At 43.5% G+C, this 18,386-nt stretch overlaps 1 protein-coding gene across 3 annotated transcripts in view; it reads left to right on the top strand.

Moving 5' to 3' along the window:
• The window catches only part of nvl (nuclear VCP like), a 64,483-nt gene that overhangs the window by 14,794 nt on the left and 31,303 nt on the right, over positions 1–18,386 (top strand). For 2 of the 3 annotated variants that reach the window (XM_061964730.2, XM_061964723.2), the window contains exons 3-10: positions 2,965–3,035; positions 3,403–3,455; positions 3,604–3,694; positions 3,777–3,831; positions 10,320–10,520; positions 10,626–10,734; positions 12,927–13,003; positions 17,495–17,629. In XM_061964730.2, the coding sequence (XP_061820714.2) occupies positions 2,965–3,035; positions 3,403–3,455; positions 3,604–3,694; positions 3,777–3,831; positions 10,320–10,520; positions 10,626–10,734; positions 12,927–13,003; positions 17,495–17,629 (792 nt within the window). Of the gene's footprint in view, positions 1–258; positions 2,357–2,964; positions 3,036–3,402; positions 3,456–3,603; positions 3,695–3,776; positions 3,832–10,319; positions 10,521–10,625; positions 10,735–12,926; positions 13,004–17,494; positions 17,630–18,386 lie in introns of all 3 variants that reach the window. The other variant, XM_061964736.2, reaches the window with a different exon arrangement.

The following is an 18,386-nucleotide window of genomic DNA, read 5'->3' on the forward strand; positions in this document are numbered from 1 at the left end:
AAAACATTTGTGTTATTGTCTTACATAAGGATTGTGAATGATGCAGAATTCCCCCCCAAAAATGCAGTTCCTCTTTAAGCCTAAGATATACTCTCACATCACGTAGCTTGCATCCCTTCTGACGGCGTCTCGGTTAGTTTTTTTTATCAGGGCTATTCAACTACATAATAAAGAAGGCCGCAGTTTCAAGGGCCGCAAATCGAAATTTCGATGTTTCGTCACAAAGTGCTTCCGCAGGTTATATTCTTTTCTCTACAGGTTCTATTCTCCCTTCACAACCTCCTGTGGACAGCCTTCGACTACTTGAGGGTCCCAGCAGCTCTCACAACCCTTGTCAAGGCCTACTTCCAGGACGTCCAGCTCTGCGTGACAACTGCCGAGTACACCACAGCATGGCAACACCTGGAAGTGGGAATCATGGCTGGCTGCACCATCTCCCCGCTGGCCTTCACCATGGCCATGGAGGTGGTCATCCGGGCATCGCAATGGGTGGTTGAAAGACAGTTAATAAGACCTGGCCTGAGGCTGCCGCCTCGCCTATCAGAGCCTACATGGATGACCTCGCAACACTCACCACAACCAAGGCTTGCACTGTACGGCTTCTAAGAAAGCTCCAAGAAAACATTGAGCTGGCTCGCATGAAGATCAAGCCAAGCAAGTCCAGAAGCATCTCTATTGACAAGGGGAAACTGTCACACCACAGCTTTCACATTGGTGAGGAACCTATTCCAACAGTCTCCGAGAAGCCTGTGAAGTCCCTAGGTCGTTGGTATGATTCCTCCCTCAAAGACAAAGAGCAGGTAGATCAGCTCAGGAAGGAGGTAGCCAACGGCCTGGAGAACATCGACAGAACCCTGACAAGCTGAAGCTCTGGTGCATGCAGTATGGACTACTTCCACGCCTATTGTGGCCACTAACCCTCTATGAAGTCCCGCTCTCTAAGGTGGAAAAGCTGGAGAGACTGGTTAGCTCATATGCAAGGAAATGCCTCAGCAGTATTGGCTCTACAGCAAAGGAATGCTAGAACTGCCCATTTCCAGTCTTTCAGAGGAGTTCAAGTGCGCCAAAGTCAGACTGGAGATGATGCTACTGGATTCAAGTGATCCATTTGTAGCCCAAGCTGCCCCCATCATGGCCACTGGGAGGAAGTGGACCCCATTGGCTACAACTGAGCAGGCTAAAGCAGTACTCAGGCACAGAGACATTGTGGGCCGAGTACAGCAGGGGAGGAGTGGTCTTGGCTTCAGGGCCAGTACACCAGCCTGGAGCAAGGCCACTCCATCTCAGAGACGCGAGCTGGTGGTCCAGGAGGTACGTCGGGAAGAGGAATTAAGAAGGTGCGCACAAGCTGTGGCGCAGGCAAAGCAAGGGCGGTGGATGGCATGGGAAGGAGTGGAGAAGAGGAAGATCTCCTGGAAAGAGCTGTGGGACATGAAGGCATTCAGGGCGAGCTTTACCAACAGGGCTGCCTACGATGTCCTGCCTTCTCCAAAAAAAACTCAGCCAGTGGTATGGTAAAGACCCCACATGCCCTCTATGTCCGAGTCCAGCAACACTGAAGCACATCCTGGTGGGCTGCAATACCAGCCTCACCCAAGGCCGTTACACCTGGCGGCACAACCATGTGTTAGTGTCTTGCAGCAGTGTCTGGAAAGTCGAGGGACAAGTGTCAATGCCCTTCCTCCCCCGTCATCCCGTTGGCAAGCAACAACATTTGTCCGGGAGGGCGAGCGTCAAGCCAGCCTCACCACCACAAGACCAGACACTGGACAGCTAAGCGGGGCACGGGACTGGAAACTGCTGGCACACCTGGGCCAGAGGCTCTGCTTCCCAGTTGAGATCGTGTCCGCCAACCTGCGGCCAGATCTTGTTCTGTGGTCAGCCTCGCTCAGGCTCGTGTACATTATTGAGCTCACAGTGCCCTGGGAGAGTGCAATGGAGGAGGCCTACGAGCGCAAGAAGCTGAGGTACACTGAGCTTGCAGCCGATGTGCAGCAACAAGGCTGCAAAGCGTGGGTACGCCCAGTGGAAGTAGGCTGCAGAGGGTTCGTGGCCACCTCAACATCCAGGCTCCTCAGGGAAATGGGAGTGCGAGGGAAGACCCACCGGCAGGCAGTGAAAGACGCTGAAAAGGGGAGTCATTGGCTGTGGGTCAAACGAAGGGACTCCACCTGGGCTTTCAAGTGAGTTGATGGCATCTAGGGAGTGATCCTGGGACCCTGGGACTCACTGCTGAACCCTCTGGAGGTGTCGTGGGCCTATCAGCGAAACACTGAGGAAGGGGGGCGCCCACTTGATAACCCAGAGGATGCCTTCACTCACTTGACCATCCCACAGAGTCGCATAGGTGTCTCAGGTATGCAATAGGGTATTATAACATCTAGTCCTACTCAACAGATTTGAGACTGTGTTTACTTAATTGCAAAGTAAACACATCGGCTTTCATACGGCACTGTCAATAAATTCATTATTATACTCGTTTCCACCATGCGCAGCTGGACAGATAGTTAACAGCATGAAGAAACAAAAGCTTCAGAAGTTTTTTTGCGGTTTTATGTTCGTTCTTTAGAAATGTTTTTCTTCCTCAGTTAAGCCTGGGCCAATAACAAATTTTGCTCGATGATATATTGACCTACAAATTATTGCTTAAGTCATCACAACATCCTGTTTCAGCAGTGCTGTTTTGGTGATCAAAGTCTTATGTGGCAGCTTCTATTTAGCCGTTCTGCTGCTCTACGGTCAAACATGAAATAGCAGTACAGGACAGTAAAGGTACTAACTAGAGCTGGATTAGAAAAAAATACAGCGCTCACAGTTTTTGGCATGGTGCCTGAAACACGAGGAAACGGAACAATTTGTTGTCTTCCTGCCTTAGCCACTGAATGCGATTAAGTACCTGCATTTGTTTTGTGACTTGAGTTTGTGTTTATATTTAAGGCTCGGTGTTTACATTTTGTTTTTCAGTATTTGGCTTCTCACACAAATGAGCATGTGGATCTATCAACTGTAGCCCTGGAACTTCAGAAACAGTATAGGTATGTTTGTCAGATTGGTCTGCATCGCGTCGGGGCATTGGCTTAGCATTGTTATTAAGAAGGTTTCGATTAGGATGCGGGTTCGGTTATCAGCTCAGGCCTTTTTTAAAATATTGTGTTTGTGTCGAATTTTCTTCTCATTATTTCCATGGCCTGGATGACTGAAAATCCTCCCAGTCAACCTTTTACTTAATGTTATATTTTCTAGGATTAAAAAAATATATGTCTTTTGGTTACAATAAATGATAACATTGTTAAAGGGGCTAAAGTTACAAAAATCAGCACAAGTTAAAACATTTTTATCAACAAATGTGTATTGTGTTTGTTGTAAATGTTCCTCTAAACATTCATGTTATGATGACTTTAGAATGGAGTATGGCAGAAGAAACAAGATAGCATTTCGAATTCAAGTCGAGAAAAGTAAGTTATATAACAGTCATGCTATCATTGTTTCATTATTTGCTTGAATGTAATGTTCAAGTGTATGTAATGAATGTATTTATTTATATTTTATTATAACTATAACAATTATTTCAATAGTTATCATTTCCAATTGTTTTGCTCTTAGTATATCAAGCAATAAAAATGGAGTCTGAACTGGAAGACTTTGAAGTAAAGCACCTGACGGAGAGAGCCAAGATTATCCCAATCGAACCCAGGTAATTTATGTTCTGTACCTACAGTACATTTTTGTTTTTGTGTGGGGGCTTTTTGAATACAATTCAATACTTATTTTCGTAGTGACGACGACTGCAGCAGCAGTTCAGAAGATGTATTGGGGGCTCCAGAGAAAAGTGTAAGTCATTAACCAATTTGCAATATAGACCACGACGCAAAACTCAGCGTTTGTGTGTGGATGAGTAATACTGAACTGTTTGGTTTTTGTCATTTGCGACATTATCGCATGTCTTACTTAAAGGGGAGCAGCACTTTTTTTGGAATTTTGCCTATCGTTCACAGTCCTTATGAGAGACACAAAAGGTTTTGAATTTTTTTGCATTCTAACATGTAAAAATCGTTCTTGGTTGCTAACAATGCAGCTAATGGGAGCAATCAATTATACCACTAAATCACTTAAAATGCATTAAAAAAACGTCAACATTTACCCCCGAACACTAAGAAACTCTTTTTTTCTAGCGTGGTAACACATCTGCATGCTTTGGTATTAGCCACAAAAGCTAGCTACGGAAAGAGATAAGCTAGCTTCTACGACAACACAAATCGCGTTTGTGTTCGTAATGCACAATGCTGCAAGAGGATTAGCCCACAGTTTTGTTTGAACACAGCAAGCCAGAAAGCGTATGTACTGTAGTTGACGTGCTGTGTGTATCATCCATCCATCCATCCATCTTCTTCCGCTTATCCAAGGTCGGGTCGCGGGGGCAGCAGCCTAAGCAGGGAAGCCCAGATTTCCCTCTCCCCAGCCACTTCGTCTAGCACCTCCCAGGGGATCCCGAGGAGTTCCCAGGCCAGTCGGGAGCGATATTCTTCCCAACGTGTCCTGGGTCTTCCCCGTGGCCTCCTACCGGTCGGACGTGCCCGAAACACCTCCCTAGGGAGGCGTTCAGGTGGCATCCTGACCAGATGCCCGAACCACCTCATCTGGCCCCTCTCGATGTGGAGGAGCAGCGGCTTTACTTTGAGCTCCTCCCGGATGACAGAGCTTCTCATCCTATCTCTAAGGGAGAGCCCCGCCACCCGGCGGAGGAAACTCAATTCGGCCGCTTGTACCCGTGATCTTGTCCTTTCGGTCATAACCCAAAGCTCATGACCATAGGTGAGGATGGGAACGTAGATCGACCGGTAAATTGAGAGGTTTGCCTTTCGGCTCAGCTCCTTCTTCACCACAACGGATCGATACAGCGTCCGCATTACTGAAGACGCCGCACAGATCCGCCTGTCGATCTCACGATCCACTCTTCCCTCACTCGTGAACAAGACTCCGATGTACTTTAACTCCTCCACTTGGGGCAAGATCTCCTCCCCAACCCGGAGATGGCACGCCACCATTTTCCAGGCGATAACCATGGACTCGGACTTGGAGGTGCTGATTCTCGTCCCAGTCGCTTCACACTCGGCTGCGAACCAATCCAGTGAGAGCTGAAGATCTTGGCCAGATGAAGCCATCAGGACCACATCATCTGCAAATAGCAGAGACCTAATCCTGCAGCCACCAAACCAGATACCCTCAACGCCCTGACTGCGCCTATAAATTCTGTCCATAAAAGTTATGAACAGAATTGGTGACAAAGGGCAGCCTTGGCGGAGTCCAACCCTCACTGGAAACGGGTCCGACTTACTGCCGGCAATGCGGACCAAGCTCTGACACTGATTATACAGGGAGCGGACCGCCACAATAAGACAATCCGTTACCCCATACTCTCTGAGCACTCCCCACAGGACTTCCCGGGGTACACGGTAGAATGCCTTCTCCAAGTCCACAAAGCACATGTAGACTAGTCGGGCAAACTCCCATGTACCCTCAAGGACCCTGCCGAGAGTATAGAGCTGGTCCACAGTTCCACGACCAGGACGAAAACCACATTGTTCCTCCTGAATCTGAGGTTCGACTATCCGGCGTAGCCTCCTCTCCAGTACACCTGAATAGACCTTACCGGAAAGGCTGAGGAGTGTGATCCCACGATAGTTGGAACACACCCCCCGGTTCCCCTTCTTAAAGAAACGAACCACCACCCCGGCCGATGGCCACGCGATGTTGAAGAGTCTTGTCAACCAAGACAGCGTCTTGTCAACCAAGACAGCCCCACAGCATCCAGAGCCTTAAGGAACTCCGGGGCCTTGCCAACGAGGAGCTTTTTAACTACCTCGGCAACCTCAGCCCCAGAAATAGGAGAGCCCACCACAGATTCCCCAGGCACTGCTTCCTCATAGGAAGACGTGCTGGTAGGATTGAGGAGATCTTCGAAGTATTCCTTCCACAGATCCACAACATCCGCAGTCGAGGTCAGCAGAACACCATCCATACACGGTGTTGACATTGCACTGCTTTCCCTTCCTGAGGCGGCGGATGGTGGTCCAGAATCGCTTCGATGCCGTCCGGAAGTCGTTTTCCATGGCTTTCCTGAACTCCTCCCATGTCCGAGTTTTTGCCTCCGCGACCGCTGAAGCCGCACACCGCTTGGCCTGTCGGTACCTGTCTGCTGCCTCCGGAGTCCTATGAGCCAAAAGAGCCCGATAGGACTCTTTCTTCAGCTTGACGGCATCCCTCACCGCTGGTGTCCACCAGATAGATTACCACCAGATAGATAGTACTTTATTGATTCCAGATAGATAGTACTTTATTGATTCCTTCAGGAGAGTTCCCTCAGGAAAAAAAACGGTGGTGCCACAACAGGTACCAACCACCTTGCGGCCACAGGTTCAATCGGCCGCCTCGACAATAGAGGTACGGAACATCGTCCACTCTGATTCAATGTCCAGCGCCTCCCTCGTGACATGTTCAAAGTTCTTCCGGAGGTGGGAATTGAAACTCTCTCTGCCAGGCGTTCCCAGCAAACCCTCACAATGCGTTTGGGCCTGCCAGGTCTGTCTGGCATCCTCCCCCACCATCGCAGCCAACTCACCACCAGGTGGTGATCGGTAGAAAGCTCCGCCCCTCTCTTCACCTGAGTGTCCAAAACATGAGACCGCAAATCCGATGACACAACTACAAAGTCGATCATTGAACTGCGGCCTAGGGTGTCCTGGTGCCAAGTGCACATATGGACACCCTTATGTTTGAACATGGTGTTTGTTATGGACAATCTGTGACGAGCACAAAAGTCCAATAACAAAACACCACTCGGGTTCAGATCCGGGCGGAAATTCTTCCCAATCACGCCTCTCCAGGTTTCACTGTCATTGCCAACATGAGCGTTGAAGTTCCCAAGTAGAACGAGGGAATCACCCGGGGGAGCACTCTCAAGTACTCTCTCGAGTTAATCCAAAAAGCGTGGGTACGCTGAGCTGCCGTTTGGCGCGTAAGCGCAAACAACAGTCAGGACCCATCCCCCACCCGAAGGCGGAGGGAAGCTACCCTCTCGTTCACTGGGTTGAACTCCAACGTGCAGGCTTTGAGCCGGGGGGCAACAAGAATTGCCACCCCAGCCCGTCGCCTCTCACTGCTGGCAACGCCAGAGTGGAAAAGCTGGAACTTCTCCACCTCACGTACTAGCTCAGGCTCCTTCCCCCCCAGCGAGGTGACATTCCACGTCCCAAGAGCTAACTTATGTAGCCGAGGATCGGACCGCCAAGTGCCCTGCCTTCGGCTGCTGCCCAGCTCACACTGCACCCGACCTCTATGGCCCCTGCTATGGGTGATGAGCCTCTTGGAGGGGGGACCCACGTTGCCTCTTCGAGCTGAGCCCGGCCGGGCGCTCGCCATCGTGCCCGGCCGGGCGCTCGCCATCGTGCCCCACCTCCGGGCCTGGCTCCAGAGGGGGGCCCCGGTGACCCTCGTCCGGGTGTGGGAAATCTGTGTCCTTTGTTTGTGTTCTTCATAGAGGTCTTCGAGTGTGTATCATGATCAGTAATAAAGTGTGACTTACTCGATGGACAGTTGTACATTTGGTCGAGCTGGTCGGGGACGTTTTCCCCGGTTTATTTAGGTAAGAACTCCATTTATGTCAAAATAGCTTGGCTTCATGTCCTACATTTATAGCGTCAAAGTTACTTTGACCTCACTCTTTCGGCTCCCGTCTGCTCCAATGTTTCACCCTTCCTTTGTGCTCGCTTCTATAAGTAGTAGTTTATCCTCAGTACATTCAGCTTCAAAAAGATAATGTTGCGAATCCTCATTTGTCCAAAAATAGTTGTCTTCATTGTCTGTTATCGATTCTGCCGTGATTAGAAAACACACAAGTTCTTTTCCGGAAGTAGAACACACATTTGTTGCCGAAATTGTGCTGAAGAAATCAGACCAAATGACCAAAATACGGTAAATACTACATTATATAAATATATATAAAAGTGCAGTTTGTATGTTAAATGCTGGAGGGTTTTGAAGTTGTTTTAGAGGGCTACAACGGTGACTCCCATTAGCCGCATATTTCAAGCGTTTATCATCTTTAAAATCCTAAAAATAAAATGTGTGTTTTTGTCTTTCATCATGATTGTTAACAATTGGCAAACAAATTCCAAAATAAGTGCAGTTTCCCTTTAACAAAATAAAATTAAGTTATTGACTTACGGGTGTTTGCTTTATTTGTAAATAAATAAGTTAAAGTTTCGTGATTGTTGTTAGCGCCTAGTCGTTACCCACTTAGAATGGAAGTTCTTTGTTGTTGTGTGATGATAACTTAGCTGTTACTAGAGATGTGTGTCCCTTTTCACTCCAAGCAGCTAAACTATTTGACTCCATATTGCGATTATATACTGCAGCATCCTCCGATAAAGATGTATATTACAATATATTGTTTGGTATTTAAATGATAATAGAACCATTTCAGAACAGGTTACAAAAGCTAAATTTGGCTGGCGACATATTTCGTAATTTCCGGTTGTATTAATTTTTCTCAACTATTTTTAATCTATTGGTTTATCTACTGTTAATACTTTTTGTTGTAACATGGTTCTAGCTACATTTACGTTGAAATATTATTGGTACTTATTCTTCTGTTCTCTTAATACTTTACATTAGTTTTGGGCGATACAACACATTTTGGATATGTATCCAATACCAAGTAATTACAGGGGCAGTAATGGCCATACCAATGCTGATACTGATACACATTTTTAAGATAATTGAATTATACAAATTTTTTATTACAATTATAATCAGACAAAAACACAGGTTTACGGTCTAACAATATCAATTAAATATTCAAATATTTTCATATTTCCTTTTATTACATATAATATTTTGGCCAAAATAAAGTCAATATTCCAAATAATGAAAAATAAGCAAAAACTACTATTGGCTTTGATTGAAATTGTTTGATTTTAGATCTTGACGTCCTCCTGTGTCCATGGACTCATTTCCCGCGTTTGTAAACCACAACAAAAATTTAAAAAAAACTATTTTGTGACGGTAAAAATATCGATCAAATTACACTGTTACTATATTTAGAATCCTTACTGTCGATACAGCATTGCTTATTCTATCCTGTGTAGTGTAGCATGTTTAGCTATTTTTTGTCGCTGGTAGTGACGACAATGCACTGTATTGAGGATGTGTTCAATGGCTTTTTGCTGTCAGCAGATAGAATATATAATCAACATGCATTATCACAATATGAAAATAGTATTAAAAGCTATATTGTCAACATTTAGATCATTTTGTATGGTATATCATCTACATCAGTGATTCTCAAACTTGTTTTACCAAGTACCATCTCAGAATACTTTTGGCTCTCCAAGTACCACAATAATGACTAACATAAAATATGGTAACGTAATAGGCCTACGTATTAATTAAAAAAGAGGCAGAGGTTTTATTTAATAAGTTTATTTAATATTTTTGCCCACTCTAACATTACATACTGAACAGTAACACTGTTTGAATATAAGAAAATAAAAGACTGTCCTTTAATCAAGTGATTCTTTGGCATACCACGTGGCACAGTTTGAGAATCAGTGGTCTGTATAACGCACCCCTTCCTGTTACGTGTTGTGTTTAGTCTTTGGTTCGTATTTGAGTAAAACAGTTTGATGACTAGTCTGTTTGTTACTAGTTGTTATAATGTGTTTGTGAGCAAGGGTGAGCAAAAAAAGTCTTGTCTTTTTTTGCAGTGTAAATTTATCCGTGGCTGGTCGGCACAAACAAAATAAAGTAAAAATTGTACTAATAATGCTAGCTGTTTACCAGGCAGGCTAACTTCACAGCAAAGTTCATCAAAGCCATTGCGAGAGGAACAATGACAGATTCAGTAGTAAAACATATACATTAGCTTACAGGAGCTAATGATGGAAATATTTTAATAATGAAGGTAGGGGACATATAAAATAGTTCTCAGACCAAAGAAATACATTTTTTCCGTGACACAGAATAAGGTTGTGAAGTGTTAATATATGTGCGATAGAAGTATCGTTGGTTGAAAGAAGGGTTCAAATATTGCTGACCATTTACAATGAAGTTTAGTCCTGGTATTTGCACTGGCATGTGCAATATGTGTAAAATTAGCTGTCATCATAGACTGTCAAGGTCGTTATATTCTACTTTGTTATATTTCTACTTGTGTTTGCTTATTTTGGCGGTGGTAATATGCTGCACACTAACTAAGGTAGACTATATAAGTTTCTAAAAGCTATGTATTTTAACAACCCAATGTTTATTGCCACCTACAGAGCAGCAGTCACATGAACAGCTCTCTTACTTCTCTGTACCGAAAAGGATCCTCTAACTTGAGCACCTACTCCTCTATTAAAGAGCCGTCTGCTACAAGTCAAACATGTACAGGAGGTTGGTTCATCGATAAAGGCCAACGTCCTGCGAAGGCCGACATCTTCGTGGACCTTAGTGAAGATCAGCAAATTAAGGCAGTAAATGTAAGTACTGTATGCATATCTGCTTGGGAATAATAATGAAAGGTATTTGTGAAATAAAATTGGATAGACCTTTATAGAACTTTGCTGTTATTATCTCATCAACAGAAAGATGATTCCATGTTGGAGTCTGGGGGATCTTACAAAAGGGCAGTCAAAAGGAAAAAGAAGTCATCTAAAGAGCCTGAACAAGAACAAACAAAAAGAGAGAAGAAAGGTACTCCTATCTTTAATGCACGATAGTAAAACAGATGATTGCAATTTTGCTAAGCAGATTGGGTGTTATTCATTTTCTGTGTCCAAAAGTATTGTGCACCATCCATTTTCTTTCCTACAATTTTTTTTGATGTAACCATTTATTTGTGTTCCATCCATCCATTTTCTACTGCTTGTCCCGCTCGGGGCTGCAGTGGGTGCTGGAGCCTATCACAGCTGCATTCGGGTGGAAGGCGGCGTACACCCTAGACAAGTCGCCACCTCATCGCAGGGCCAACACAGATAGACAGACAACATTCACATATTTTTCAATACGGAACATTTAGTTCGGTACAGCAGTTAACTGATGTCCCAGATTGTACACACAGTGTTCATTCGCCATTGAAACGCATTTTGCGTGAAGGCATAGATTTCAGGCATGTAGAGCACCTCCACAATACCCAACATTGGACGAAAACAGTACAGCCCTGCCTTTGGCTGGCAGGAGAGGTCAGCCAAGGAGAAAGAAGCCAGAGCAGGAAACCTTCCCTTGTTAAAGGCCTACTGAAATGCGATTTTCTTATTTAAACGGGGATAGCAGGTCCTTTCTATGTGTCATACTTGATCATTTCGCGATATTGCCATATTTTTGCTGAAAGGATTTAGTAGAGAACATCGACGATAAAGTTCGCAACTTTTGGTCGCTGATAGAAAAGCTTTGCCTGTACCGCAAGTAGCAGACGATATGCGCGTGACGTCACAGGTTGTGGAGCTCCTCACATCCGCACATTGTTTACAATCATGGCCACCAGCAGCGAGAGCGATTCGGACCGAGAAAGCGACGATTTCCCCATTAATTTGAGCGAGGATGAAAGATTTGTGGATGAGGAAAGTGAGAGTGTAGGACTAGAGGGCAGTGGGAGCGATTCAGATAGGGAAGATGCTGTGAGAGGCGGGTGGGCCCTGATATTCAGCTGGGAATGACTACAACAGTAAATAAACACAAGACATATATATACTCTATTAGCCACAACACAACCAGGCTTATATTTAATATGCCACAAATTAATCCCGCATAACAAACACCTCCCCCCTTCCGTCCATACAACCCGCCAATACAACTCAAACACCTGCACAACACACTCAAGCCCACAGCCCAAAGTACCGTTCACCTCCCCAAAGTTCATACAGCACATATATTTCCTCAAAGTCCCCAAAGTTACGTACGTGACATGCACATAGCGGCACGCACGTACGGGCAAGCGATCAAATGTTTGGAAGCCGCAGCTGCATGCGTACTCACGGTACCGTGTCTGCGTATCCAACTCAAAGTCCTCCTGGTAAGAGTCTCTGTTGTCCCAGTTCTCCACAGGCCAATGGTAAAGCTTGACTGTCATCTTTCGGGAATGTAAACAATGAAACATCGGCTGTGTTATCCGGCACAACAGTCAGGGGGTGCATTCTACGGTGGGGGTGCGTTATCCGGCACAACACCTGCCGCAATACACCGCTTCCCACCTACAGCTTTCTTCTTTGCTGTCTCCATTGTTCATTGAACAAATTGCAAAAGATTCACCAACACAGATGTCCAGAATACTGTGGAATTTTGCGATGAAAACAGACGACTTAATAGCTGGCCACCATGCTGTCCCAAAATGTCCTCTACAATCCATGACGTCACGCGCAGGCGTCATCATACCGAGACGTTTTCAGCAGGATATTTTGCGCGAAATTTAAAATTGCACTTTAGTAAGCTAACCCGGCCGTATTTGCATGTGTTGCAATGTTAAGATTTCATCATTGATATGTAAACTATCAGACTGAGTGGTCGGTAGTAGTGGGTTTCAGTAGGCCTTTAAAGTGACGCCTTCCCTATGTAATATGTAAACGGACAAAGAAAAGAGGATAAGACAAAAGCAGTGTGGCGCCATTGTTTAGTAGAAGCTAAAAGCTAGAACTAAACTAGGAAAGCAAAGACCACTGCCATGCCCTACCTCCTAATAAAAAAAGAAGAAAGCTTCACCCACCTTTCCTGGTGTATCAATGTAACTGAATGTTAGGTGGTGGGCTGAGAGGGCGTTGGCACAAATTGGCTGCCACGTGGGTCTGTGGACTGAATGTATATTGGGATGTCAGTGTAAATCCAATCAATTATCATTATTGTTTCCAATTGTAATAATATGAATGCTTTATGAATTATATCTATTCTCTTAGCAAAATCCAACACAACGAAGCTGCAGTATCCCACTGTAAAGTTTGAAGACGTTGGTGGTAATGAAGGCACATTAACGGTTTGTGACATTTTCACTTTTCCCATAATAATAATAATAATGATGATAATAGTGTTACTAGATGTCTTTTTACTGGATGCATCACATTTTTGGTACCTATCAAAATTGTCTGGTTTTGTTGCTGTAAGGCAGGAGTGCCCAAACCTTTTGACTCTGGGGTCACATTGGTTTAAAATAATTTGGTTGGTGGCGGCATGTTTACATTGTATTTTCCAGACTATAAGCTGCTACTTTTTTCCACACTTTGAACCCTGCGGCTTATGCAACTAGTTAATGGATTTTTCATCACTAACCGCCATAATTTTGTATTCGACAAATGGTTTTCAGAGAATTCTGACAGAGACAGTGAAAAGGTGTGTTATTGTTTGTGCTATGCCGCCCTCTTTGGACGAGTTCGCTCAAAGCAAGTGTTGTGGGCTAAAAAATGTACCGGTACTTGCAGTCTTGTTCCTTGAACCGGAAGTATTCGTTCATAGCGTTTCTGCTCGAAAGGATTCTTCCTTCGTCACTCACGTTTGTAAGTTGAACAGTATAACAAACAGTTCATACTCACTAAACCGTCCAATGTGTGATGTCTGTAGGAGTGTTTTAATGCATATTTGTACGTGTCATCATAATGTTATCAACTAAACATTTTAGCATTAACGTAGTGCTAACATGTTTACAAGTGTCTGTTAGTATTATACATTTACAATAGCATTCTATTTGTATTGCTTCAGTTTCTTAAGTTATGTAAATGTTTACAAAATCTTTTGTACCGGTACATACAGTATCTGCGGCTTTTAGTCCGGTGCGGCTAATAGATGTGAAAAATATGGGTGTGTGCGTGCGTGTGCGTGCGTGTGCGTGCGTGTGCGTGTGTGTGTGTGTGTGTGTGTGTGTGTGTGTGTGTGTGTGTGTGTGTGTGTGTGTGTGTGTATATATATATATATATATATATTCGATCAGAAATGGAAAAATTCAACATCGACTACTCCACGAAGAACATTCCCATACCCGCGCAGAATGACTACAAGCTAAGGCTCATAGAAAAGACGGAACACTTCCTAAGAAGGATGCGGTGGAAAGCACATTTTTTCCTCCACCCTGAAACAAAAGGAATGCAAAAGGAAACTTACGGATTCAAATCTACCAAGAACCCACCCACAGTTGAGGAACTAAAGGATTTTGAGAACGACATGCTCAAAATGATACAATCAGTCAAATTCAAACCAATCCGCAACCCACTCCTCACCAAGCTGAAAAATGACAAGGAGCGCATCAAGAAAGTAAACAACCTCATCATAGCTGCCGATAAAACCACAAACTTCTACAGAATGGACATACCAGAACACCACACCTTACTGGACAGAAGCATCACCAAATCATACAAAAAAGCGCAACCCAACACCTTACAGAACATCCACCTGGAAAATAAAAGGATCGCGGCTGAACTGGACATTGAGGACAGGGTGGACGCCACAGCCAACAAGGAAGCCTTCATCACATTGAAGGACCACAAACCCAACTTCGCAAATAACCCAACATGCCGACTAATAAACCCAACTAAATCTGAAATAGGAAAAATCAGCAAAATAATCCTGGACAGAGTCAACACAAAAATCAAGGACAAAACACCACTCAACCAATGTAGAAATACAGCAGCAGTAATCAAATGGTTCAACAACATCCAAGACAAACAACAGCACAACTTTATCTCCTTTGATATCGAGGAATTTTACCCTTCCATCACGCAAGACCTACTGACTCAAGCACTAGACTTCGCCTCAGACTACGACTCAATCACAGGCAACGAAAGAAACATCATCATCCACGCAAAAAACTCCATTCTCATCCACAACAGTACACCATGGCAAAAAAAGAACAATGCAACATTTGACGTCACTATGGGAAGTTTTGACGGAGCAGAAACGTGTGAACTCGTTGGGAGTTTCCTCCTCTCCCAGCTCGCTAGCCTCAATCTGAACCTTGGTATTTACCGTGATGACGGACTGGCAGTGTGTCCCGCCTCGCCAAGGAGCAGCGAGAATACCAAGAAGCGCATATGCCAAATTTTCAAAGAGAACGGCCTACGGATCACGATTGAAGCCAACAAACAAACCGTCAACTTCCTTGACGTCACTTTCAACCTGAGAAATAACAGCTACCAACCATTCACGAAACCCAACACAACACTCCAATACGTGCACCATGACAGCAACCACCCACCCACCACCACGAAAAGAATACCTACCGGAATCAATAAAAGGCTATCGATGCTGTCATCTAGCAAAGCTGAATTTGACCAAGCAACCCCCCCCGTACCAAAAAGCCCTTGATGAAAGCGGATACAATTTCACCCTCACCTATGAACCCACGCCAGGAAACCAGCCAAAAAAGAACAGAAAACGGAACGACATCATCTGGTACAACCCCCCATACAGCAAAAACGTCTCAACGAACATTGGACACAAATTCCTCAATCTGATTGACAAACACTTTCCCAAAGACAACATCCTAAGAAAAGTATTCAACAAGAACAACATTAAATTGAGCTACAGCTGCATGAACAATATACGACAAATCATCTCAAACCACAACAAAACAATTGCAAATGAGCCGTCGGCCCTCAGACAGAGCGACTCCAAAACCAACAAAGGATGTAATTGTCGAAAGAAACCTGATTGCCCTCTCAACGGGGGATGCTTACAAACATCAGTTGTCTACCAATCTAAGGTAATACGCAAGGACATTAACACATCCGACACATATGTAGGATTAACCGAGGGAGAATTCAAAACCAGATGGAACAATCACAAGGCTTCTTTCAGGAACAAAAACCTGCGAAATACCACAGAACTCAGCAAACACATTTGGGACCTCAAAGACAATAATGTTGAATATTCAATAACATGGCAAATTCTTGCATCCAGCACACCTTACAATAGTGGTAATAAAAGATGCAACCTATGCTTGAAAGAGAAACTGTTTATTATTTACCGTCCAGACCTGTCATCCCTCAACAAGCGCAGCGAAATTGTAACAACATGCCGCCATAGACGGAAACACCTTCTAGGTAACACATGAGCCAATCACCACGCCCCTAGGCCAACCTGTACCCACCCACTCTGTGCCCTATATAAACCATGGTATGCGAATGCTCCCATTAAAATCTCCTGACGATTGAGGGTACCCCCCCTCATGAAACAGGCCTGTAGAGATGAAATAGTCTTGTGATTTTTTTCCCACACATACATATATATTCATATATATATATGTGTGTGTGTGTGTGTGTGTGTGTGTGTGTATAGATATATTAGAGATGTCCGATAATATTGGACTGCCGATATTATCGGCCGATAAATGCTTTAGAATGTAATATCGGAAATTATCGGTATCGGTTTCAAAATTATCAGTATCGGTTTCAAAAAGTACAATTTATGACTTTTTAAAACGCCGCTGTGTACACGGACGTAGGGAGGAGTACAGAGCGCCAATAAACCTTAAAGGCACTGCCTTTGCGTGCCGGCCCAGTCACATAATACCTACGGCTTTTCATACACACAAGTGAATGCAATGCATACTTGATCAACAGCCATATATAGATATATATCTATATCGATATATATCTATCTATATAGATAGATATCTATATAGATATATATATATAGATATTATATGTGTGTGTGTGTCAATTTAAAAAAAAAAAAAGTTATATCCTCTCCTCTTCCTGGCCAAACACTAAATGTATTCAAACATTTAATAAAGTCAAATACAAATTGGGCAACGAGAGAAGTACCCCACACTTTTCTTTTGTAAAGTAAATGTCTATAGCATATACTGTATGAACATCTACATCAACAATATGATTTGCCGGAGCGGCTGGCCAGGACTGAATTTAAAATATGAAAAGAAAAAAAAAAAATTTTTTTTTTTTTTTTTAAGTTGGGCCGTTTGGCAGGCCTGATTGCTGGCTGTAGTTTGGGGACCCCTGCTGTTTAGCACTATTTTTGTGACAACCCTGTTACAGTACTATTATTTATTTATTAGCCTTTATTTAACCAGGTAAAATCCCATTGAGATCAAAGATCTCTTTTCCAAAGGAGACCTGGCCAAGAGGACAGCAGCAAGGTTACATTAAAAACAGTAAACAAATACATAAAACATCACATTTACAACATTAAAACTTGCTCACATGACACATGTGCATACAGACAAGGTAGACTGTAGTCCTTTCACAGAAGTTTTAAACTCTATTATTGTGCACAATTAATTGGGTATATGATAACATTTAAAATGAAAATGTACCCATAAGCTTACTACATACAGTAAGTGTGCACACAAATGTGTACTTTATTGAAGCACCTTTTACTGTTGAAAATGTATTTTAAACTTGTAGTGATCACCCTGTTTAAACATTTCTGTGCAAGACCAATTGAATGTGTAATTGTGTTTTTGAAACTTATCACAATTGTTTTTATATCACATTTTGTTGACATTTTAAACTAACAGGAACTGTGCAAACTGCTCATCCACATGCGGCACCCAGAGATATTCCAGCATCTGGGAATGGTTCCTCCTAGGGGCTTTCTCCTCCATGGACCTCCTGGCTGTGGAAAGACTCTACTGGCACAAGCTGTGGCAGGGGTGAGTGGAGATTGGGAATGAAAGCAGATTTCCATAAGTAAACAGATTATTCTATCTCAATATTAATTTAGATACAAATGAAATGTTGGTTTAATGTTACTGACATTAATTTCTATGTAGACATACAGCTACTTGCAAAAGTTTTCATAACTCTTGATGTTTTCCATATTCTATCACATCACAACTACAAACATAATATATTTTTTTGGAATTGTATGTGAATGACAAACACAAAGTGTTATACAATTGTGAAGTTGAGAGAAAAGTATACATGATTCAAAACGTTTTTTTACAAACTGAAAAGTGTGGTTTGCAAAAGTATTGAGCCCCATTTCCACTTGAGTACAACCGATTGCTTCAGAAGTTGCCTGATGATTGCTAATGACTAAATACTGTCCACTTGTGTGTAATTTAATCTCAATACAAAAACAGTTGCTCTGTGACGGCCTCAGACATTGCTTAAAATAATATTGGGGAGCAAACAGCATCACGATATCCAAGGCATACACCAGACAGGTCAGGGATAAAGTTGTGGAAAAATTTAAAGCAGGTATAAAAAGATTTCCCGCGTTTTGAACATCTCATGGAGGACTGTTCATATCATCATCTGAAATAGAAAGAGTATGGCACAACTGTAAACCTACCAAGACAAGGCTGTCCACCTCAACTCAATCAATCAATCAATGTTTGTTTATATAGCCCTAAATCAAAAGTGTCTCAAAGGGCTGCACAAGCCACAACGACATCCTCGGTTCAG

This window comes from Nerophis lumbriciformis, linkage group LG02, assembly GCF_033978685.3.
Source record: "Nerophis lumbriciformis linkage group LG02, RoL_Nlum_v2.1, whole genome shotgun sequence".
In the NCBI taxonomy this organism is placed as follows: domain Eukaryota; kingdom Metazoa; phylum Chordata; class Actinopteri; order Syngnathiformes; family Syngnathidae; genus Nerophis; species Nerophis lumbriciformis.